At 33.0% G+C, this 27,332-nt stretch overlaps 2 protein-coding genes across 3 annotated transcripts in view; both read right to left on the reverse strand.

Annotated features, from left to right (window-relative positions):
- LOC134684015 (CD82 antigen-like) overlaps positions 1-23,270 on the reverse strand; it is a 32,682-nt gene extending 9,412 nt beyond the window's left edge. The window contains exons 1-3 of one of the 2 annotated variants that reach the window (XM_063543311.1): positions 23,193-23,270; positions 7,431-7,498; positions 377-458 (exon numbers count right to left, since the gene is read on the reverse strand). In XM_063543311.1, coding sequence (XP_063399381.1) covers positions 377-436 — 60 coding nt within the window. In that variant the 5' untranslated portion in view covers positions 437-458; positions 7,431-7,498; positions 23,193-23,270. The remainder of the gene's footprint in view (positions 1-376; positions 459-7,430; positions 7,499-23,192) is intronic. The other variant, XM_063543312.1, reaches the window with a different exon arrangement.
- Positions 17,147-21,223, reverse strand: LOC134684772 (uncharacterized). Its single transcript, XM_063544078.1, has one exon. The coding sequence runs from the start codon at positions 21,221-21,223 to the stop codon at positions 17,147-17,149; it is 4,077 nt and encodes a 1,358-aa protein (XP_063400148.1).
- Positions 23,271-27,332: the final 4,062 nt, after the last annotated feature.

A 27,332-nucleotide genomic window follows, 5' to 3' on the forward strand; every position in this document is an offset into this window, starting at 1 on the left:
GTTCGCATGGTTGGTAAATATATTTGTTTTCAATTAAAAATTTCCTGACACTCAGTATAAATAGATTTAGTTTTAAATTTTTAATTCCTCTAGGGAGTGGATGGTTAGAACTTTTGGTTATATTTTTAGTTTATAAATTGTTGGAGAATGCAAGATAATACATGATCATGATGTACAATTAAAGCTATACATATGCAAATATAGAAATAGCAAATTAAAACTCCCATTCTTTACTAACATTTTTTGTACTGCCAATAAAAAACACAGATCTAACAGCAAATGATCATTTTGTATATATGGAATATAGGGGGGGGGGGGGGGGGGGGGAGGGGGAAACACTGAATGTATATATGTATGTTTAGTATAAAATAATTACCCAGAAAATAAAGTTGAAGAAAATCAACAAAGCTCTTGCAATTGATGCACAACAATCCATCTTTATCCTTTAAACTTCAAATCTGAAATAAAATAAACAAATTTCTTATCAGCAAAAAATGTACATGTATGAGTCAAGTGTACAAATAGACGCCAAAATATTCAAACTTACTCAACTTCCTTATTCTTTGAACCAATGTGGTTATTTTTTTATTTTTTTATCTAGCTTCCTTTTTTACGTATAAATATCTTTACAAAATATATAAAAAAAAAATTGAGAGAGGAAAAAAACATACTTACATGAATAAGATGTTTAAAATACAAGGTGTATAAAATTACCCTTGAAAATTAGAAAAAAAAATCGCTATTTGTTTAGATCAAGAGTCCAAATTCCAATATACTACAACTAATGAAATTTCTTGACCTTTGTGAAACTATATCCAGATTATGATGTTACAATTGTATTTTTAAAATGTGAGGATTATCTCCATGAATAGAACTGCTTGACTTATGAATGTCTATCATGTCTATTGTATGGTGTAGTTCACTGAAAAGTAATTGATAGCTATATAGTGAGAAGGCAATTATTTGACTTAAAACATCCCAAAAATTGTTTTCTTTTAGTTTCTTTTTTATCATATTCATCTTATCAAAATATAACTATGACAGTTGATTCATTTTTATACAGCTGTAAGATTTTGAGATCACACATGTGTATGATGGTAATTGATAATGGTCAGTTATTAATGACTGTCTGCAGATGTATACTTAAATAAATATATATTTTTAACAAGAGTGCACACACTGAAATGTCTCGCCTTCTATAATTATCATTGATATTATGTTGATAGTACTAAGTATAAAGCTTTATTAAAAACTGTCACATGAACTTAACATTAACCATGAAAACTAAACAAAGACCAATGAACCATGAAAATGAGGTCAAGGTCAAATCAACCATGCCAGGCAGACATGTACAGCTAACAATGCTTACATACAACAAATATAGTTGACTTATTACTTATAGTTGAAAAATAGACAAAAACACAAAAACCTAACACTGTGCAATGAACTGTGAAAATGAGGTCAGGGTCAAATAAAACCTGTGCGAATGATATAAAGATCATAAAATATTTCCATAAACCAAATATAGTTGACCTATGGCATATAGTATTAGATAAAAAGACCAAAACTCAAAAACTGAACTATAACCACTGAACCATGAACTAGAGGCTCTCAAGAGCCTGTATCGCTCACCTGATTCTACTTGGGTTTTTGAAATCATATAAAAAAATATAAAATTTGGCTAAAAGTGACAACACAACCTCATTTATAAGAAAAGGAACATGTTTAATTTCATTCAAAAGTCCCCCACTGGCGGCCATCTTGGATGACGGATCGGCTACAAAGTAACAACACTTGGTCAGCACCTCATAAGGAACATTCATGCCATGTTTGGTTTTATTCCATTCAGTGGTTCTCTAAAAGAAGTCATTTGTATGCATTTCCCATAGGGTCCTATGTTAAACTAAGTTCCCTGCTGGCGGCCATCTTGGATGATGGATCAGCTACAAAGTAACAACACTTGGTCAGCACCTCATAAGGAACATTCATGCAATGTTTGGTTTTATTCCATTCAGTGGTTCTCTAAAAGAAGTCATTTGTATGCATTTCCTTATAGGGTCCTATGTTAAACTAAGTCCCCCGCTGGCGGCAATCTTGGATAATGGATCGGCTACAAAGTAACAACACTTGGTCAGCACCACATTAGGAACATTCATGCCATGTTTGATTTCATTCCATTCAGTGGTTCTCTAAAAGAAGTCATTTGTATGCATTTCCCATAGGGTCCTATGTTAAACTAAGTCCCACGCTGGCGGCCATCTTGGATGATGGATCAGCTACAAAGTAACAACACTTGGTCAGCACCACATAAGGAACATTCATGCCATGTTTGGTTTCATTCCATTCAGTGGTTCACTAGAAGAAGTGATTTGTATGCATTTCCAATAGGGTCCTATGTTAAACTAAGTCCCCCGCTGGCTGCCTTCTTGGATAATGGATCAGCTACAAAGTAACAACACTTGGTCAGCACTCCATAAGGAACATTCATGCTATGTTTGGTTTCATTCCATTTAGTGGTTCTCTAGAAGAAGTCATTTGTATGCATTTCCCATAGGGTCCTATGTTAAACTAAGTCCCCCGCTGGCGGCCATCTTGGATGATGGATCGGCTAAAAAGTAACAACACTTGGTCAGCATCCCATAAGGAACATTCATGCTATGTTTGGTTTTATTCCATTCAGTGGTTCTCTAAAAGAAGTCATTTGTATGCATTTCCCATAGGGTCCTATGTTAAACTAAGTCCCCGGCTGGCGGCCATCTTGGATGATGGATCAGCAACAAAGTAACAACACTTGGTCAGCACCTCATAAGGAACATTCATGCCATGTTTGGTTTCATTCCATTCAGTGGTTCTCTAAAAGAAGTCATTTGTATGCATTTCCCATAGGGTCCTATGTTAAACTAAGTCCCCCGCTGGCGGCCATCTTGGATGATGGATCGGCTACAAAGTAACAACACTTGGTCAGCACCCCATAAGGAACATTCATGCTATGTTTGGTTTTATTCCATTCAGTGGTTCTCTAAAAGAAGTCATTTGTATGCATTTCCCATAGGGTCCTGTGTTAAACTAAGTCCCCTGCTGGCGGCCATCTTTGATGATGGATCGGCTACAAAGTAACAACACTTGGTCAGCACCACATAAGGAACATTCATGCCATGTTTGGTTTCATTCCATTCAGTGGTTCACTAAAAGAAGTCATTTGTATGCATTTCCAATAGGGTGCTATGTTAAACTAAGTCCCCGCTGGTGGCCATCTTGGATAATGGATCGGCTACAAAGTAACAACACTTGGTCAGCACTCCATAAGGAATGAATATTCATGCTATGTTTGGTTTCATTCCATTTAGTGGTTCTCTAGAAGAAGTCATTTGTATGCATTTCCCATAGGGTCCTATGTTAAACTAAGTCCCCCGCTGGCGGCCATCTTGGATGATGGATCGGCTACAAAGTAACAACACTTGGTCAGCACCCCATTAGGATAATTCATGCTATGTTTGGTTTTATTCCATTCAGTGGTTCTCTAAAAGAAGTCATTTGTATGCATTTCCCATAGGGTCCTATGTTAAACTAAGTCCCCGGCTGGCGGCCATCTTGGATGATGGATCGGCAACAAAGTAACAACACTTGGTCAGCACCTCATAAGGAACATTCATGCCATGTTTGGTTTCATTCCATTCAATGGTTCTCTAAAAGAAGTCATTTGTATGCATTTCCCATAGTGTCCTATGTTAAACTAAGTCCCCCGCTGGCGGCCATCTTGGATGATGGATCGGCTACAAAGTAACAACACTTGGTCAGCACCTCATAAGGAACATTCATGCCATGTTTGGTTCCATTCCATTCAGTGGTTCTCTAGAAGAAGTTCAAAATGTAAATTGTTAACGACGACGACGACGGACGACGACGGACGACGACGACGACGGACGACGGACGCCAAGTGGTGAGAAAAGCTCACTTGGCCCTTCGGGCCAGGTGAGCTAAAAAGAGGTCAACGTCAGATGACACCTGCCAGTTGGACATGTACACCTTACAGTCCTTCCATACACCAAATATACAAGCCCTATTGCTTATAGTATCTGAGATATGGACTTGACCACCAAAACTTAACCTTGTTCACTGATCCATGAAATGAGGTCGAGGTCAACTGAAAACTGTCTGACAGACATGAGGACCTTGCAAGGTACGCACATATCAAATATAGTTATCCTATTACTTATAATAAGAGAGAATTAAACATTACAAAAAATCTGAACTTTTTTTTCAAGTGGTCACTGAACCATGAAAATGAGGTCAAAGACATTTGACATGCATGACATGTGACTGACGGAAACTTCGTAACATGAAGCATCTTTATACAAAGTATGAAGCATCCAAGTCGTCCACCTTCTAAAATATAAAGCTTTTAAGAAGTGAGCTAACGCCGCCGCCGGATCACTATCTCTATGTCCAGCTTTCTGCAACAAAAGTTGCAGGCTCGACAAAAACTCATGATCAGCCTTGCATCTGATAGCAGGACAAGAATTCATACACTCCGAAAAGTGTAACATTTTGCATCAAGGGGCTTGCCGTAATGGATACCACAGATTACAATATCACTGCATTAATTAGCACTACAGACATTTTCTACTGAAATCTAGGGGTCAAGCTAGCCCAGATCTATATTTAGGAGTCTGGAATAATGTGCCGTTTACATTTTCCCCCACAAATTATGTAAATTAATCTTAAATTTGTACCACAAGTTGCTTTTAAAATATTTTCATTGTAAATGTGCATGTAGAACTCTCTGTTTTTATATAGTTCAGCAACAACAAAATATTCCATGAAATTAATAATGCAATAATCATTGCTTTCCCTGCTAAGAGTTTAATGTAACATTCTCCTAAACAAATTTAATCACATGGACAAATTAAGAGGTATAGCAACTTAGTATTAGAACAAAATGAAAAGATTAATGATTTGACATAAATATATGTTATATGGGTTAAACATGTTCATGAAACCTGGTCATGAATAAAATAAAAAAGATTAAATGTTCTGTCAGGAAATAAACAAAAACATGTGAATTCAGTAGAAAATTAACTAGTTATTAGAAAAAAAAACCATAAAAATTAACTAGAAAATTAAGTCCTTATTGGATAAAAAAAAAAAGTAAGCAGGTAGTTGATCAATAAATTCATTTACAGTTTACAAAATTAACAAACATGTCACTTACAAAATTTCAAGAAGAATTTGGATTTAATGTAAAATCACTACATGTACAATCATTTACGGAAGTTATAGACAATGATATTGATACCAAATGTAAACTTTTATGTGTGGGTGTATTCACAACGCATAAAAATAAACTATTTCTTTTGTGTATTTAACATTCTTTGGCTATTTAAAGGTCCACTGTATTTATATATTTATGTCCACCTACATCATGATGCAATAGCTGTGACTTAGTGCTAATTACACTACATTTAAAGAATGGACATTTGACACACCCAACTCCCATTTTATCTCAGACATATTATACATAAAATGTCACACAGGTTTAGGTCAAATTACACCGTAGGAACCCACCATGGTATTATTTATAGGTCTAGTAGTCATTTTTCACAGAACTTTATTAGTAATAGATCTAATTCATATGTTTTATGAAGGATTTGCGCATTTCTAAAAATATGAATTCCCATTAAATATCAGATAATTTATTTTTGAATATCTATATTTAGAACCAATACAATGTTTGTATATATATCATATTATACATAGATATTCATTGTACCAATTTCATGAATCATGACTCACAAATATAATAATTGACATCACTCATCATTAATCATCAATAATATATAATGACGATCTTTAAATGATAACATTATTAATAATTAATTTCTAATTATCATGATTATATAATCAATCATTTTTTTCAAAGCTTATCCATTTTACAGAGGCAGATTTAGAGGGTTCACCATTTGAAGGAAAATTTGGATGATTATATATATGGAATAACGGAATCATTACTGGAGTGGGCCCCCTCTTTTGAAAATTTCTGGATCTGCCATTGTTTAGTGACTGAATATATATGAACAAACTAGACCAAACATGAACAAATGATGAATAACCATAGCCGTAGAGGAAAAAGAGAAGTTGCAGATTTTAACATTCCAATAGGAATATTGAACCAATAATCATTATACTCTACCATTTTTTTCCAATATAAACGATTATTCCAGTTTAAAGCTTTATAAAGTGAAATATATTCAGTATTGAATTTTTCGCCAGTTAATGAATTATAGGAGAACACATTATCAAAAGAGCTACCATGAAATGAACATCAGTTTCAACCAATTACAATAGTATGTCGTCTGTTTCAAATATTGAAACGGATTCATCATCAATAAAACAAAAAGGTCATGGTAAAATCAAATCTGACAATCAAATGTCTATTTTATATGTGCCATAACATTTCTATATTTAGCTTCATATTGGTCATTATAAAACCAATGAATGCATATTTGAACAGCATATAGCTATAGAGACTATATAGAGAGACTATTCAATTCATGAAATCATGGAAATGGCAATGTTCAATACTTGAGGTGCATACTATATAAAAGGAATCTATATTTAGATTTTACAAAGGTTTCATTGAAAGTAATAGCACAAATAGGTACATGAATGATTGTTGAAGGAAAAAGTGTGAAAAAGTAGTTTCAATACACTATACATTATTCATGGTAATCTATTATATAGTCAATTATCATGATAATACACAACACAATTATTTGTTCTACACAAAAAGCATTATCCCATGGCCACTCATCTTCAATATAAAAGGAGTGGACTAGATTGTAAATAACATTATCGCTATTTTGTGCATTTTTCCTTTGATCTTTTTTTGTGATAATTTTCATATCATGCTTCTCGCTTGAGATGTAAAAATTATCGCTAGAAACTAAGGAGGCCATGTGGCGTTGCTAACGAAATTGACATGAAATTGACATCGTCGTCATAGGTAAAAATAGTGATAAACAGATTATCATTGGTCATCTCAACTCGATTGCTTTTCTCACTTTCGCTGTACCAGCTCAAGCGAGAAAATCAATCTCGTTGAGATGATCAACGATAATCTATAAATAATACATGTACATGGCTACCAAAGATGAAGCCCGTCTAAACTAAGTTTTAACTTTTTTTAAAAGATATTTTTTTTTGATGCATGTGCATTTGTTGAGTTCAACATTATCAAACTCTATAAAATATTTAGTGTTGCTACTGTTTCAGAAAAAAAAAATATTATCACATCATATCAGAAAAAATTAACACACAATAAATATGCGACTTCTTTCTTTCATGTCTTACCTCCCCTTATATTTTTTCCCAATGTGGTCACTGGTGCGACTTTGCTTATTTACGTACAATTAGATAAAAGATTGCATTACCTTCCAGTCTTTAATCAGCAAAGTACTTTTCTTCTCTCCAAATCTGTATTTGGTTTGTTTACAAAGGTCTGAAAAACATAAATCATGAGAATTCGTCAATATTGATGAACTAGCGTACGTGAGTATAATCTCAGTCAATGAAAACCAATTCCCTTCTCTCTCCCACAGATCTTGATAAATGGCAGACCATGATGGAAACCCATACTTAAGTCAGAACTAGTCATGAAAGTCTGGTCTCTGGATATTAGGGTTACAGCAGAAATGGGTTTTCTGCTGTTGTTAATCAACACAAATAGATCAGATGTTATTATTTTAATCAAGGCATGTCGTTAAAATTGTCTAAATCAATTAATTTCTTTTACAGAAGGACACACTTTAAAAGTTGTAAATGAGTGATAACCATGATAACTATTTTTAAGTTTATCTAAAATACATAAATTTGTGTCAGTCAGGGGTACTACTTGTACAAGTGTATTTTATTTACTTGAAGAAGTGAAAAAAAATATACACATATAAGTAAATAAATAATGTTTGAATAATCTCCCCTTAATTTTCTGAAAAATTTACTTGTATAAGTAAATTTTTCTTACAATCCAACAAAAATCCTCAAGTTTTGAGGTGTAAAATCATGCCTTTAATGATTTTTCCCAGGTTTGCTCAAATTTTTTCATTAAAGTTCAATGTTTCATCTCATTAATTCATCAAAGAAACTGATTGAGCAAAGATCTTGTATATTTGCGCAAGGCCTTCAAAAATTGCTCCTTTGGGGCTTGTAAATGAGCAGTGTTTAGAAGATAACAGACAAATGGGACTTTCATTGTCCATGAAATTACACTTAAATGATTAGTAAAGACATCTGCAAAGGGTACACAATCTAAAATTCTATTAGAGCAAAGAAATATTCAAAACTTAAGAAAAGAAGAAAGGTTGATTTTTTTACCTATACAAGTAAAAAAATCTGAATGCCGAAGGGACATAACTCAGCCAATTTTTTTTTTACCTATACAAGTAAAAAAAAATCACTTGTATAAATATCCTACAAATTTACTTATATGTGTATAATTTTTTTACTTGTTCAAGTAAATAAAATACACTTGTATGAGTAGTACCCCTGACTGTGTGTGTACGAAGTCTTTTCCACTGTCATTACTGTATGGAATTTATATTGTTTCAGCTTTATAATACAATGTATATATTCATATATGCAGGATGCATTAAATTTTAAGACAATGTAAATATTTGTCAATTTCAACAGCATGTACAGGGTACCCTGATGATTATTTGCTCTTTGGAAAATAAAAATAACTTCAATCATTTTTAACCATTACAGCTAATTTCCTAATGCATGTAGAACAATGGATTGCTTGCTTTGTTTCTATAACTGTTTAATCAAGCTTTGTAAATAAGATTGACATCTTTAAACAATTTATATAGGCATGGTTTTACCTGTATATATATCATATTTGAATTTAATTGGGTGTTATTCTGATGATTGTACAATATACAAGCAAAGCAAACAAGCCAACCAAAGTTTTTTTCTACATGCATTAGGAAATTAGCTGTAATGTATTTACGTACAATTCCAAAGACATTCATGACAATTAAATTCCATCCTGTTATATTTCAAAATAAAAGACTTATACCTGAAGCTACAGGTCCATACAACATAATGCCCCTGCAACATATTATTTGTACTTTCAAATTGAAAGCAAAAGGGCTCCTACATTTACTATGATTAAGAACTACAACTCCATAAAATAATTAATAGATGAACACAGCTTACCTTTAACAAATTTGTAGGTAGTAAGTCAAAATATATGTTTATTTGAGAGATAATGTTATAATGAGTCATCTGAGGCGTATAGAATTTGTTCGTTGTCAATATTAATAGTAATTCTTTTTTTTGGGGACCAATAATCATATAACAAATTTTTATTAACATGTATAAAATCCCCACCTATCTACAAGATATACACAAACAAAAATTGAAGATAAGTGTAAATACTACACTAACTATCATGACTATAAGGTTATAGTATACATGGTATACATGCATAGAAATTTATTAGTTATTGAAAACCAACCTTTTTTTATTTGGGATTTTTGTTTTCATTCGTGTTTTCATTTGGACTCATCAAAATCTGTCTGGACTCATAATTTTCAATACTGATGAGTCCATAGATGCATTAAGATTAAAATATTTTGTATAAACAGTTAAACACAAATACCATCATTTTATAGCAACAGTTTAAAAGTAATCTGAATTTAATGTCATTTCATTGCTCTGTTAGGCCATGGAAACTAACATATTACATTATATTGCAATAAAAAATCTTCTTCTTGCTGTTGGACTCACCATTGCCAAAAATGACGAGTCCCTGGACTCGCCTTAAAAAATCCTTAGCGAGAACCCTGTATAAATATAGCTATCTAGCTATAGTCAATACCTGATGATGTACAACTGAGAGAAGACAGATCAAACCAATTGTCTGTACTCCATCCATACCATACCTCATCAAAAACACTCTAAAGAATCACATTGATGGAGAAACCAATATGAATAATACCAAAATTTATGTCATCATCAGATATTATATCTGGAACTGATCTAAATGATAAAATTTCATTGCTTCTGAACTAACACAAAACCAAAGGCTACAATTGTATCACAGCTGGAAATAAAATTATCTGGAAATCTTTCTTTTTTTCCGACTTAAATAAATAAATTGATTGACTATTGGTTGTTTATATTTAATCTCCAGTGGTAAATACATAATGTATACCACTACTGTAAAACAACTTCCAAAGTAGCTGATATAAGATATACTCCAAATGTTCTAAAACCAGAACCCATTTATTTATGATTAGCTTCAAGAACATGTGATTAGCTTCAAGTACAAACATTAGCATGTATAGTACCTTAGTATCATTTAAATCTGCAGAAACTGTTGACTATTTTCAATGTTTTCACAGCCTGTTTCTCTATGGAATCTATTATCCTTATCTCTCTGAACAATTAACAAACTTTTCTGACAGTGTTTCCAGATCAAGGACTTGTTAACCATTGTTTACAGAATGAATCATCCCTGTTAAATTGTCTATAACACAAGGGAATCATGTTGTCAGATCATCATTTTATTGTAATGGATTATATCTTTTATCTTCAATTCTTGTTTATGCAATGTACTATTACCATGATTACTACTATAAACATGATGAAATGTACAAATGTACGTATCTTAAAAATTGAATGTCAAACATTGATATCACAGACAATAAAAAGGGAGAGATTAGAACTTGGGAGGATTCACTTACAGGGATGTTTCCATCAATGTTCCAATTCAGCATTGATCCTAAAACTAGAGGCTCTAAAGAGCCTGTGTCGCTCACCTTGGTCTATGTGAATATTAAACAAAGGAAGCAGATTGAAAATTGACTACAAAGGTCAATAACTCCTACAGGGGTCAATTGACCATTTCGTTCATGTTGACTTATTTGTAGATCTTACTTTGCTGAACATTATTGCTGTTTACAGTTTACCTATATCTATAATAATATTCAATATAATAACCAAAAACAGCAAAATTTCCTTAAAATTACCAATTCAGGGGCAGCAACCTAACAACGGAATGTCAGATTCATCTGAAAATTTCAGGGCAGATAGATCTTAACCTGATTAATATTATTACCCCAAGTCAGATTTGCCCTAAATGCTTTGGTTTTTGAGTTATAAGCCAAAAACTGCATTTTACCCCTATGTTCTATTTATAGCCATGGCGGCCATCTTGGTTAGTTGGCGGGGTCACCGGACACAATTTTTAAACTAGATACCCCAATGATAATTGTGGCCAAGTCTGGTTAAATTTGGCCTAGTAGTTTCAGAGGAGAAGATTTTTGTAAAAGTTAACGCAGGACGACGCCGGACGCCAAGTGATGAGAAAAGCTCACTTGGCCCTTTGGGCCAGGTGAGCTAAAAAGAAGAAGGGGGTCCACCACTGGGGTACAAGTATCTCAATTCTAACTATACAACTCAACCATCTTACATGTCTTTTATCATGCATGTACATGTATATACTGACTGTAAATTCAGTAATTATTGCGAGGTTTTTATTATTGCACATAATGCGACAGAGTTGTAAACGCAATAATTAAAACTCGCATTTTGTAATATTTTAACTGAATTAACCATGATTTTTCTCAAAATCGTAAAATTTAAACTCAATTCAAGTTTAAAATGACATAATCGCAATAATAAGTGCACGCAATAATTTCTGTACTTACAGTATCATGATGTAAATTTCAATTTCTTACAAAGTTAAGTATTTCTCATAGAAGTTACATTTCATGGATACTTTTAAATACATGTAGAAAATGAATTGTACATGTTTGAAATGTGTGTTTATACATGTATCTGTGCACATAAATTTAAAGGCATCATTCTTAGGATTCAGAGGTCAATATCTATCACTGTAGTCATGGCATGCATGGTAGTATCTCAGTTTATACTTAAAATGCACATTCTTTTACAGGCATGACAGGTTTAATATGCATTGGCAACTATATAACCCACATCTCCTTATGAACTTCAGTAAATGTACAATGTAAATTGTAATATAATATTCTTTTGAAGCAAGTTATAATCAAATTTGTATTGAAACTCTTACCGTTACTCTCTTAAAATTCCCAGAAATGACAAAACCGGAAGAATTTTACTCTTTAGTTACATGTACAAAAAAGAACGCAATAAAAACAAACTACATGTACATGTAGAATTTAAGCTTTGACAGATATAGTGTTAATTTAATCAAAATCCTTGTCATGCACATGAACAGAGATATTTGAATGACATATATTATGCATGTTATTTAATTTTAAATCTCTCATCCTCGTTATTTATTATAAATTTATACCTACAAGTACTTTATTTCAATTATAGTTTCCACAGATATATTAACCACTGGGCTAGCACCAAAAAAAATCATCTCGAAAAAATAAATTAGAATTTTCTGCCCTTGAGCAAACTTACTTTTTCAACCTAGTTTATTGTGGACACTCTATACAAATGTTCACTACCTGTGTTTATAATGGAAAGTTACTTAGTATACCGGTCTACATTATAACAATATTTAGCTGTCATATGAGAAATATATTATCACAGTATGAAACTGGCAACACCTGGATTTTAAATTCATCTGACAAATCTTTTAAAATGTCATCTACAAATGTACATGTTTATGATCTACTATACAAATACATGTAAATAAGTTTGAAAAAATTTATCTTAATTATTTTACAATATAAATACAACTATACATGTATATTGTATATATCATATTTATTGATCATGAAGTTCATATTATAGTTTGAACTAATTTTTTTATATTTATTTATGATTAAAATAAAAGTGCAGATTAAAGTCAAGTTTTTTTCTGTGAAAAAAATGTGCATTGATACACAATTAATGAAGCAACTTTTTATGTATACACCTGTGATATCGTGAGTCCATGACTGAATTAATTGAAGTATTATTTATATCTATGTGTAGGCCTTATTTTATTAATGGTATTGTCATCTGATAAAGTCATGCCGATTATAGATGTAACCTTGAACCTATCAATTATTGGTGATATTAATAATATGGAAAACAAAAGAGCCTGGAATGGAGTATTATTTACTCAACAGTATATCATGATACAGCAAAATTCTAAATACAACATTTGGTGGTGCACCTGTTCGATGCAGAACATAGACCGTTGGTTTTCCCGTTTGAATGGTTTTACACTATTAATTTTGGGGTCCTTTATAGCTTGTTGTTCGGTGTGAGCCAAGGCTCTATGTTGAAGGCCGTACTTTAACCTATAATGGTTTACTTTTTAAATTATTATTTGGATGGAGAGTTGTCTCATTGGCACTCACACCACATCTTCCTATTTCTAGATAAGGTAATAGGTAACAGGTGAATATACTATTGGTTTCAGTGTCGGACTCGACACAGAACTTCTTAATTATTGGCATTATTAATTACGTGGAAACCAAATGGGCCTGCAGTGGTGTAATTTTTAATCAACACCATTGTACTATATTAGTATATATATAAAATGATAAAAGTTGAATTCTTTGATTCATCGTTTTTACGTGATGACAGCGGACAAATTGGACCTTGTTATTTTAGTATTAATAACACGAAGATGTAGAATGAGTGTGCAGATAGGCTGTCAGATAAGTGTCATAGAAGCTTTGAATTTAATATTCATCATGTTCATTCAACAGAAACGCCAAAAAATAGACGTGAATATATCATTAATTAGAGAAAATCAAGGGATTTAACTATGGGACATCAAAATAGAAATTGACAAAAGACGTTGCAAATCCAGTTTTTCTTGACCAACTTCAATTTTATATCTTTGGTTCTCTTTACTATAAAACATGTCCTTAGTCATGATGTTCAGTGTTTGTTGATGTGGTTCATCAGTGTTTCTCGTCTTTTTTATACATGTATAGATTTATTAGAAGGTTGGTTTTCCTGCATGAATGGTTTTACACAAGTCATTATTTTTGGCCCTTCAAAGTTTGCTGTTCATTAGTGTCTTCAAAGGCTTGAAGACCTAACTTTGACATATAATGGTTTACTTTTATAGATCATTACTTGGATAGAGAATTGTCTCTTTGGCACTCATGATGCCCCATCTTCTTAGATATATATACCTATTATATAATGTTTACAAACAGCAAAGTTGCATTTCTTTTAAAATCCTGGGCAATCATATACATGATATTTATATAACAAAATTATCTAATTATAAGTGTTCAATGAAACTAGTTAGTAAAGCAACTCAATATTCATTGATTATATAAATATTCCTTAATTAATTAATTATTTCAATACATTCAGATCATTCTTAAAATCTAACAAAGTATTGAAGTGGGTGGAATCAATTTGGGCCAACATGGTCAAGAGCCAAACCAGTATATCTTGCAGACGATGGTAGAGCAGTAATGATCAGTATTAATATAAATCAGGTACAAACATATGCATGACAAAATGATGTACATACAAAATGATAAAAAAATAATCTAAATTTTAATTTTATATCTTCACCATTGTACATGTTGTACATTGTATAACTTCATATCCATTCTATTCATGATCAAAGATATTTTATTGAACATATGTATTACCGTTCATAACTGAAAAATGTGGGTCTAACTTTTTTCTTTTGAAGTTAGACATTTGTCCCATATTAAAATCCCTTTTTATTCCTGTCCAGTCATAGTAATAGGGGTTTGGCATTTACATGACCGAATTATTGATTCTTCAAATTTCTATCATAGGAATTCATGAGTTACTAAGGGACGACTTCAAAAGATTGATGTAGGATAAAACCAGATGCTCCGCAGGGCGTAGCTTTATACGACTGCAGAGGTTGAACCCTGAACAGTTGGGGCAAGTATGGACACAACATTCAAGCTGGATTCAGCTCTAAATTTGGATTGTGATTAAATAGTTGACACAGCATAGGTTTCTGACACAGAATGAATGTGTTCTAATGAACTTAAAATTTTTGTTTTCTCTTAGAGCAATTCATTATGCTGTTGAATATTAATCCTCTCAAAAAAATGTTTGAAGAAATTTTCTTTTTATTTATGAAATTGAACCCAATTTTTTTAATCACATCCCCCTTTCCCTTATTCCAAAACTAATCTCAATTAAAATTTCTAATGGAGTTTGCAACAATAACTACTCATTTTAATACATCATAATATATTAAGATGTAAAAAAACTGATTGTTATCACTGAATGGTAAAGACCCCGATTTGGACCAACTTGAAAACTGGGCCAATAATCAAGAATCTAAGTACATTTTTAGATTCAGCATATCAAAGAACCCAACCGATTCATTTTTTGTCAAAATCAAACTAAGTTTAATTTTGGACCCTTTGGACCTTTATGTATACCAATTTGAAAACGGGACCAAAAGTTAAGAATCTACATACATGTACACAGTTAGATTCGGCATATCAAAGAACCCCAATTATTCAATTTTGATGAAATCAAACAAAGTTTAATTTTGGACCCTTTGGGCCCTTTATTCCTAAACTGTTGGGACCAAAACTCCGAAAATCAATACCAACCTTCCTTTTATGGTCATAAACCTTGTGTTTGAATTTCATAGATTTCTATTTACTTATACTAAAGTTATGGTGCGAAAACCAAGAAAAATGCTTTTTTGGGTCCCTTTTTGGCCCCTAATTCCTAAACTATTGGGACCTAAACTCCCAAAATCAATACCAACCTTCCTTTTGTGGTCATAAACATTGTGTTTAAACTTCATTGATTTCTATTTACTTAAACTAAAGTTATTGTGCGAAAACCAAGAATAATGCTTATTTGGGCCCTTTTTTGGCCCCTAATTCCTAAAATGTTGAAACCAAAACTCCCAAAATCAATCCCAACCTTTCTTTTGTCGTCATAAACCTTGTGTCAAAATTTCATAGATTTCTATTAACTTATAGTACAGTTATAGTGCGAAAACCAAGAAAATGCCCTTTTTGGCCCCTAATTCCTAAAATGTTGGGACCAAAACTCCCAAAATCAATAACACCCTTTCTTTTGTGGTCATAAACCTTGTGTTAAAATTTCCCATAGATTTCTATTTACTTTTACTAAAGTTAGAGTGCGAAAACTAAAAGTATTCGGACGACGACGACGACGCAGACGCCAACGTGATAGCAATATACGACGAAAAAATTTTCAATTTTGCGGTCGTATAAAAAACTATGTGAATTAATTTTTTTATCCTACATTGAACTTTTGATGTCGTCCCTAAACATGCTAAATTAAAAAAATTTGACCAGTCCAAAAATATATTTTTACAGGCCACATCCTGTTAGTCTATTAGTCAGTCCTGTTCTAAAGATGATTGATGCTGTCATGTTTGATGAGGTGCAAAACATTTCATAATATTGTGACGCAAATAGAAGATCAGAAGTTTGAAAAATTTAGGGCAAACACAATGCCCCTATTGATGGTGCTTGATGTTCTTTGTCAACAGATTTCAATTACATAAGTAAATTGGTTAGAAATCAAAGAAACAGAATTGAAGCCTATCTACAATGTACATGGTTTTATGTTTACTACAACAAATCTAAACCACATTTCAATTGCAGGAAATTCACATTTTGAAAAAATCAAGATTTGTGCACCTTAATTAAAAAGATATTTCAAAAAAAATACATTGTATTAAATTAAATCATCTTCTGTCATGCCTGTTAGTCAATCTTAATAAACTTTTGGCAGTTCTGTTAACACATGTTAGTTACACCATTTTATTCATCCAAGAGACAATTAGCATCTTTAAGACAAAAGAGCTTATTACAGAGAGTAAGAGTTATCTTTCTTGATACAGTGATTTAAGTTATCAACATTAATTAAAATGTCTTCTTTTGTAACGTTAATAAGTCTTTATGAGATAACACAATTCTTTAGCTCAATGAACAAGATATGGTGATTAACTAATTTTTGATGTGACTGTCATAGGATAGACTGTCCTCAAGTCACGGGGATTATTCTGCCCCTTTTTCTGAAAACAAAGAATGAAAAAATTAATTTTGATGTAACCTTCATGGGATTGGACTATCCTCAGGTCACGGGGATTATTCTGCCCCTTTTCCGAAAAACAAATGTAAAAGTAAATGTAAATGTTAATGCTATTGATTCACACAAATTCTTCAGGCATTTGTCCTTTCTGTAGCACATTTAAGAGTTCAATTCCAGAAGCTCCTCTTTTGGTCATAGAATTTGCTAATTGGACTTTTCCTGGACACCATTTTACTTCAACACAGCTGTTTTCAATCATTTCAGATATAGATGCAATGTCTATTCTTAATCTTTTGTCCTCTACCAACTTGGTTGATTTTAATGCCTCGGTAACACTTTTGTTGTCAATAAAAGCTGTAATAGGTATAGTTCTTTGTGCAACTCCACAAATGTCCTCAATAATACTCCGACCATCATTTATATTTCCTAATGCTGCATCACTAAATACAAAAATTTCCCAGTCTTCTGTTTCCTTTCCTTTTAATGATGGGAAAAGCTGAATAGGCCTTATGTCCTTTAACTTTCCAATGTTTTTAATAGCACGTAAAAGATCACAAACTAATGCACTTTTCAATTTAGTACTTAAATCAACAAGTTCAAAAGCCAAATCTGGTCTTGATCCTTGCACTGCCCAGTTCAGTTGCCCAACCATTCTGCGATAATCTTTCTGCTCTTCTTGGGTAAGTTGTTTCAATTTCTGAAATGCACGCTGTGGCTCTATATGTTGGTGATCTAGTTTTTCCATGTAAATTGAATGATCAAGTTGTATACCTTCATTGTTTTGCTTTATCATAAAACCTATATAACGAAAATTCTCTTCTTCAATTTTTCCTGCTATAAATCTCTTCCTCAATTTTTCCATCAGTTTCTCAAATTCTTCATTTCCTGCATGGAGAAAGTCATCTACATGACAACAGAAAATACCTTGAAGAGATCCCTTTACTGTCAGAATAAACAAAGCAGGGTCAAGTTTTGATTGTCTGCATCCTAAATTTAAGAGTTCATCCTTAACACTTATATAAAACTGCCTAGCGCCATCCTTTAGTCCATACAATCCATGTTTAAGTTTCCAAATGAGTCCTTTTGGTGTATCACTTTCAACTGGAGGTTTAATATGGACATCACGATCTAATTTCTTTCCTTGTAGAAATGCTGATTTAATGTCGGTAGTTTTTATTGACCATTTCTTGCTTGCAGCAAATGTAAGGAATATTCTAATAGATCCTTTTCCTATTGTAGGACTATCTTTAGGAATGAAAGAGTGTTCTTCAAAACCCCGAGCTACTAATCTAGCTCTAGTTTCTCCATTTTTATTAGTTATTACCCATCTAGTAGAAATTGTCTTTTGACCACCATCTTCAACTTCCTCATAAGTGTTAAATTGTCTCAGCTTTTGTAATTCTAGTTGCTTTGCAATGTCACTATCATTTTGATCCACTTCATCAGTTGTTTGAACTTCAATGTCATTGGTCTGGTCTTCTAAAATATTCCATTCTAGATTACCCAAGTCTACACTTTTTTGTTCATCGCTTACATGATCTTTCACATTATACCAACTTTTGTTCCCTCCTGTTGCTTTGCCCGCTCTTCCAAGCACAGTTGCACTGATCCATTCATCTGAGCCTTGTAGTTTATATCGAATGTTATCATCTTTCTTTATAAGCTGTAAATTATGACTAACAGCTGTTGCTTCATGAGATGGATCTTCTTGAGGTGCACTTGTTATAGTTTCTGAAATAATGTCAAAGGATTTCTTTTCTTCATTAGTTTGTTCTTTAATTTCATTACTAATAATAATGTCACTTTTCTTCAACGCTATGTTATCTTGTTCTTTATTTTCTCCCAAATCAGTATTTATTTTGCATAATCTGTTTGGGGATACTCTAACAAATACTCCACCGTGTCTGACAAAAACAACTTTTCCATCTTGAAATACTACTTTCCCTGGTCCGAGCCAACGTTCTTTCCCTTCCCTTTTGTAAAACACCATGTCACCATTCTCATATACTTGTTCAGCTGCTCTTACTTTTGAGCGCAAAGCTCTGCGGATTCTTTCGTCTGCTTCAGTTTGAATATAAGCTTTTCGTGTCTCATGTAAAGTATTTAAATGTTTAGCAAATGCCTCACTACCAGTTGTTCCCTCTAATGCTGGTAGCTGTGCATGCATTAAGTTTGGCAAATTAGGATTTTTACCAAAAACTAATTGGTGACTGCTGAAACCATTCCACATTTGCAGTGAATTCCGTGCCATATTTGCCCATGATAAAAGTGTTCCTGATTCTACATTTTTATTTTCAGCCTCAAGTTTCATCAGCATAATATCAGTAATAGCATGTACACGTTCACAAAGTCCATTCTGATATGGGCTCATTCCAGCTGTTGTACATACTTTAACATTTAAAATAGATGCTACCTCCCTCATCTCATCAGAACTAAATTCACCTCCATTGTCAGACATGAGAGCTCCCATGACTCCGAAAATTCCTACCCAGTTTTTCATTAATGCCTCTATTACATTAGTAGGTTTCTTTCTATTTATAAAGACTGACACTGTATATCTTGACCACATGTCTATCATATGGAGAATCCAACGGTCTTTATACTGTTTCAAATCAATTGTTACTTTTTCGTTAAATTGTTTTGCCATAGGCATTGAGACTACTGGCCTTGGTGGTGTCACAGCATACATTTTACATAGATCACATTTAGATTGAATTTCTGATAGGTCCTCATCATATTCCTCTTTCCAAGTCCCAGCATCTTTTAGCAATGCCACAAGGCGTTTTTTAGGTGGATGTGCAAATTGACGATGAAGTTTGAGTAAAGCTGTTTTTCTTTTCTCTACATTCAATTCATCTAACCTGACAGCATTTACTTCTTCTACTTTCAATGTTTCTGTCTTATCTATGGGTATACAATAGTGCCCTGATGATGTAAGATTCAGTGATACTTCCTTTCCCATAATTATTGCTGTGTCATTCTCTAAATCCATTTTTACTCCGGCCTTTTTCATAGCAGACCTTGAAAGCAAGAGAGGGATATCTGAATCAACCACATCAGTTTTTAGTTTCACTTGCTCACCAACCATACAAATAGGCAAATCATACTCTCCAACTGATTTGAGCCTGGTTCCTCCTCCAAACTTGAATACTTTATGTCCGCTGCGATTGACAACCTTTTCACGATCCTCTTCATTCAATGAATAAAGATAACTGTTGAGCCATGTTTTTCCACATACTGTACTACTACATGCACTGTCCAATACTGCACAATTACGAGCATCATTTCCTAGCTGTTTAATGTCTTGTTTTTGGTATCCAGTGAATAAAACAGCATGTTCTTCCTCTTCTGTAATATGGACTTTTGACAGATTTTCCCAGCTGTCTGGACATTTTGCAACAAGATGTCTGTAGGATCCACATGATCTGCATGTTAAAAGTTTCCCATCTGGTCCTGATGGGTTTAAATTCTTTGCCCCTCTTTGAGATGACTGAAATCCTTGTCCACGTCCTCCACCTCTGCTATAGCGGCCTCCACGTTTATAGCCATAGCTGTTACCCCTTTTCACATAACCTGCAGCCCACAATGCTTCCTCGTTTTCAGCCAAAAAAGTTGGTTCAAGTTTTATACTTTGAGCTACACCCTTCACTTGACCTCCTTCTCCCTTGAACTTTTTCAAAGACCGTTTTGCTTCTTCATAAAGTGTCATTTTATTTTCATAATTCATCCCAGTCAAGACTAACATCTTTTCTTCTTTTGATATGTTAGCTTTCCTTAACAATTTGAAAGCCAAGATTTCCGAGGGCAATTTCATGTTTTTCTTTTCAATTTTTCTGTACTTGCTGTCAAAATAGGCAACATATTCATTGATTGATTGACCTTCTGGCCTTGTATAATCTTCGAAATCCTCAAATTTTTCTAAGCTATCTGCAAGGTCATCCTTAGCCAGATGCTTGTCAAGAAAATCTACTAAGGTATTTAAACCTGTATCTTTCTTCAAATCATCAAGAACAATTTGGTCAAAAACTTTTTCCCTAATCTTAGTTTCATCATCTTCAGGTAAGGAGAGTGCTACTGCAATTCCTCTTTTCTTTTTATCTAGGTCTGTTATTTCACTCCATGCTAATAGTTCTTGTTTATATAGTTCATAAGATTTAGATTTGTTGAATGATGGGAGGTTAATTCTGGTTGACATGATTGTTTTTACTTTTCCCCCTTTTTTTCTTTTTTGTCTAGAATTTCTATGCATACAAATATTAAGCTCTCAGGAGGTCAGATACTCTTCCAGTATTGTTAATTTCAACTTTTATAACACTCTTGACAATTACACTGGACACACTATCTCAAATATTTATGCACGCTCTGCTATCATTGTTAACACATGTTAGTTACACCATTTTATTCATCCAAGAGACAATTAGCATCTTTAAGACAAAAGAGCTTATTACAGAGAGTAAGAGTTATCTTTCTTGATACAGTGATTTAAGTTATCAACAGTTCTATACACCTTATTCATGTTATTGCTATTTGTCCGCCATTACTGGATATCGTACAGATCCCATAAAATTTTGACGTCATAAAACAAAATATCTGACGCCACAATGGAAAAGTGATTGTTGTATGCGTCACAAGTTCAAGCGGCCAGGTCAGCCCGGATTAGTGATAAGGTGTATTGTCCTATTGGTTAACTGTTTTTAACAGATTTTGAAGTTAAAATACATGTATGTTTGAATTAAAAAAAAATAATCATTGGCTTCGTCCCCTTTCACAGATACTGTCTGCCTCCTATTTTTAACTAAACATGCGGAAAATTATACATGTATCCAGGTGTAATGATAAGTCGTTATACTAAGGCTATTTTTTTCTTTTCTTTTCTGTAGACTTAGCTTTAATTTTTTATAACCATGCATTGGCAAGCTTGATAACTCGTAATTGTTTGTCAGTAACTAAATGTACAATGATGTCCCATACGGAACCTTCTGACCTTGTTTGTTTACATTAAAATTTCAATGGCGTCAAAATCACGAGATGTCAGTTCGTTATATCCAATCAAATTGCTCTACTGTCAATTAGGGGATTTTTCAGTCTACAGCAATTGCGTCATTTCTTTCTGGGATATTGCTTCAAAATAGTTTGCAATAGTTCTGGGTTTTATTCAACAGGAAAACTCTTTTTTTGCCATCCCTTTTGACATTAAGGGAATTTTGTATGAATATTTACATACAGTCATGATGGTCAGAATATCGATCTTTTTATAATGAATAAAAAGAAAATTCTATGAAAAATAAATGTAAATGGTTTCTTATTAACCAACTCTAAATGCCTGTTCAAAATTATGGCATGGGCATCGTTTTTTCATATAGTTTTCCTTTCATTTTGGTTGAGCTTTTTTCGCGGGAAAATCGAGAAAGAGGTAAGGAGCATGTCATTTTTAAATTCCTAAAAATACGTTTTGCTTGACCTATATTGCCTGCCACAAGATTGATGACGCTGAATGGAATGTACACAAAGCAATGGAGGCCGGAAATGGGATTTTGTGAAGTTCTAGAATGTTTTTAAATATTCGGAAGTTGGGATTGAAACGGGCATTAGAAAATTGGCATTTTTTGGCAATAATTGAGAACAACAATGAAAACTTACCTTTAGAAATGTTTTTTTATTCAAAAGTGCAGAAAAAACGTATTTTGCACTGTTTTTCTACGCCAGAAGTACCGTAGTGACATCAATGCGGAGTTTCCCCGTGTGTACAGTTCAAACACAAATACCTAACGAACTGACAAGATGAACGATCTTAGACTACGGTAGGATACAAGTCAAATGTAGGGGGCATATATACTGTATGTAGTCTTTTGACAATTACGCCTAAGCAGCTCGAGGACTTGAAGATTTGTAAAAAGGTGACAATGCACACCAAAGGCAGTAGAATTTTACTTTTTTTACTTTGTTGCTATTTATTGATAACATGATTTTGTGCGCATTCCTGTGGAAACGTCAAATTATGCAAATATCAACATTGTTTTCTTTAAGTTTAAGCGATCTTTCATCATGTTCATGAATGCAAAATAATCATTCATTCTGTAAACGCATGCATTAATGTTTTAACTGTAAAATGATAAAACAATTTGCAAGCCAGGGTGTCAAAAACAGTGTAATTTAGCACTTACTTGCTTAAATGTTTTTGCAGTACTGAACCTGTTTTGGGTGTAACGGAAGTGTTATAAAATGCGACACTGTTGTTTTTTTCCTTTACGAACGACAACTTACCTGAAAGAGTGCAGTGCAATCTCAAGCGAGAAAAAAATATAACCCAAGTGAGTTCGCGAACATACTGTTCCCAGGTTAGTTGTAGTACACTGTTTGTACATAAAGCAATCATGAAACAGTCAACACTAAATATGATTAATCTTATTCTTTAAGTCTCAGTTTAAAGTATTTCAATTAATTATCTTTCTTAACTTTTTAGTTGTTATTTCAAGCGGGTTGTACCCTGAGATTAGTAATCTACTGTAGTCTCAGATGTGCCGTACGTCAATATACATGCTAACATGACCTTTTTTGTATGAAATAAAAAAAAATATATATATGGAATTTAAAATTGATACATTATGTCAAAAGAGCATTAGTTAAGGTCATGTCATGGAACAGTAAATGGACTATGCCACAGATTATGCTAAAATTTGGCATACATTCTTGGCTCGATGATCATGAACTACAACTGACTGAAATCGAAAAAAAATAATACATTTTTCTTTTTTATTATCTGAAATATTTCAGATTGATTTCTTTCAATATGGGAGCATATTTGTATATAGAACTGAAGCACATAAAATCGACGAAAAAACATATAAAATTTGTCTTAAAATCGGCAAATGTCTATTTCTACTTCATAGATTTTTCTTTAAAAAAATCTACATATATCATCTGTTGACATATACATTTCTGTTTTGATAATATAAAATAATCATATGGTCACCGACTTCGATTTTTGTCTAATAATCAATGTGTTACCTTGCCTTGTTGGTAGTGAAAAACGTCAAAAGTCAACGTTTACAGCCTGCAATGCGGCGACGTTACGATCATTTAAAAAAAAACAGCTTTGAATGAATGGTGCATACCGTAAAAACGTATACAAAAGACTAGTTAGGGACGCTCGAATAAAAAAAAGTTTTAAAAAAAAGTTGAAGAGCATTGATAACCAAAATTCCTTAAAGTTTTGCCAAATACAGCTAAGGTGTTCAAACTTCAAACCCCTTAACTATAGAGATGGATTATTAGTAGAAAAAATGTTAACAATGAAAGTGAAACAATTGAAGGTAAATCATTTGATTGTCCGATTCAATCCACAAAAAATCGTTTTCATACAGTTAAAATAAAAAAAAAATAACTTATTCTTTTAACCGTAAACTTGAAATCAAACAGACTTAGAAAAATCCATTTGCACGAGGTCCACATATCTGTTTATATTTATATTTATGTTTATATCGTGTTTTGTGATCGTCGGCTGTTTTCGGGGTCATCTCGGTAGTTATTAAGATGTCGTCTAGACTAAAATACACATGAAACGAAGCTACATATTTACGATCCCATGCCATATAAATTGTTCATTTAAGACTTTTTTTTATAAGTTGAATAAATGTTTTACATGGTTATAAATCTAATATGAGAATTTGAGTCAAAGCGGTGAACACGAATTTGTCAGCTAGTGCCCCTTTACAAATACGGTTTAGGCAATGGTGACACAAATAATTTTCACTTAGAAAAAATAGACTGACGCTCGAGAAATGGATTAAATTCAGAACAATGTCAACTTTGGCTCTGGTACTTACTATATTAACAAAAATATCAAACGAGACCACTAGCACATATAGCAGATACATGTATCAAAAGATGTTTAAAAATAGATATTGCATGAGATAATCCTTAATGATTAATTTGACCCAATCATATCAAGTTATTGGTCTTATTTGGTTTATCTTCAGTAGTTTAGGGTGGCTGGGAGTGCCTTAGCGAAAGGGAAATAGGGATTAGAATATTATATATTTTGAGGTAAACAATTTACAGACTACTTAATTCGTATCCTTATTGAAGAACTTACAAATAGCAAGTATTTTAAGTTGTAAGTCAGACTTCTATGAAATCTAGTTTAATGTAATAAGCCCAGTTAACAGCACAGATATATAAATGAATTAAAGTTTTTTTTTATAATATCAAATGTATTCTGGTTTCCTATACAACCATGCATGGTCATGCAAGGTACTCAATGGACGAAAATCTAACCATGCATACAGTTCACTTCAACCAGAAGAAGAATTTGTTTTGCCTTTGCATTCAACAGCATTCATAGATTTTATTGGAATTTGTAATGTGTAAAGGGAGTCAATACAATACTAAGTGTCTGACTACAAAACACAAAACAAAAGCCTTCTCTCCATAGCACGACGCAATTTGGTATCGTCAGTCGTTATTTTTGGAAGAATTAAAGAAGATTTAGGTTTTAAAAGGAAAATCTTTTTCGAAAGTGACTATGTTCCGGACCATATGAGTATTTGGACCATATGCGTATACTCATATGGTCCAACCATACGCGTATGGTCCGACCGTTCACGTATGGTCGGATCAGATGAGTATATACTCGTTCGGTTATAAACGGACCGGGTCATATGAGTATTTTTGCCATATGGGTATTTTTTTCAAATATGTATTAAAATCGTTTCAACAAAACAATACATTTTATCTAAAAGAAAACAATGATGATTACATGAAAATGTATAAATTTCGTAATTCAAAGGCTTCATAAACATCAAATATTGATGCCACAATTAGTTTTCATCGGTAGTTATATATTATTGCATTAATGCTTATGGTGACATTTACTTCCACGCAGAACCATATCTTTTCTGCATTAAAATTGCACGTCTTGGTTGTGTACGATCTTTTTCTAGCCTTCGAAGCAGCTGCGCGGAGCGATATCGGTGAATACTTGGGACATTACATACCAGTTCTTTAAGAAATTTTGGAAAAAGTCTTCTCAAGTCATTGTGACTAGTGAGTAGAATAAAATGCGTGAAACTGTTTATTTTTATTCATTTAAACGTTTTATCATTTTAGTATAATGAAATGACCTTTGCTATCGTTTTTTCAATGACTTGCCAACTAGAAGGGTCATACCTTATGAAGAGTTAAGTATTCTGTAAACTTTCTAATTACCCCGACCATACGCGTACGGTCCGACCATACGCGTATGGACCGTCGGATCATATGAGTATATACCCATACGGTCATGACCATGCATACGCGTATAGTACACATACTCATATGGCCCGGAACAGCTATATTCCTTCAATTTCTGGATACCTTAATTCTTATTTACGAAACTGAAAGAACACGTAATATAATTATTATAAGACATGACATTTTGGATATGATAATCATGATTACATGAAGAATAAACACACTGTTCATTTAAGAAATTTTAGAGTTACCCCTCGTTGTCCTTACTTCAGAAATAATCATGTGACATGTTTGTTTTTCTGTTACCTCATTTTGATAGCTCATATTGCAGTTGAAAGAAGAATGTTAACGATAATATTCAAGTTCGTTCTCTGGATGTTGGAAGTTACTCTTCACTTACATGTCTTTGCGGGTTGTGACATGAATTATATATACCAACTAGAACACACCCGTCACTTTGAATTTAGTAGTGTCAACCCTGTGATTATTATCCGTGTATATAGCATAATCCTAAATACACCGTTTGGTGATATCGCGGGTCCGTGACTGAATTAAGGTATATAGCTATGCGCAAGCCTTATTTTAGTATTAGTATTGTCATCTGATAAAGTCATGCCGATTATAAGATACACAGTTTTTCTCTGCTTTCAAATCTTTCTGTTTGAACCCGTCGAACTGGAACTTATCAATTATTGGTAATATTAATTATTTGGAAAACAAAAGGTCCTGGAATGGAGTATTTTATAATCAACAACGTTGTCCTATATTAGTTATAAATAAAGATGAATTCTTTGATTTGCTGTTTTACGTCATGTATGCCCACTAACAAATTGAAAACTGTTCCTCATTTTTAGTCTTGTTATCTTAGAAAGTCTTACTGATTAAAATACTACAATAGGTAGCTATTTGACAATTTAGTAGTGTCAACCCTGTGATTATGACCCGTGTATATAGCATATTAACCCTGAATACACCGTTTGGTGGTGCGCCTGTCAGATGCGGAACGTACAGATTAGGTAATAGGTAACAGGTGAATATACTATTGGTATCGGTATCGGACTCGACCCGGAACT

This window comes from Mytilus trossulus, chromosome 9, assembly GCF_036588685.1.
Source record: "Mytilus trossulus isolate FHL-02 chromosome 9, PNRI_Mtr1.1.1.hap1, whole genome shotgun sequence".
In the NCBI taxonomy this organism is placed as follows: Eukaryota; Metazoa; Mollusca; class Bivalvia; order Mytilida; family Mytilidae; genus Mytilus; species Mytilus trossulus.

Bases quoted from the DNA above. Each gene is read 5' to 3' on its own strand.
- LOC134684772 (XM_063544078.1), bottom strand. From the start codon at position 21,223: ATGTCAACCAGAATTAACCTCCCATCATTCAACAAATCTAAATCTTAT.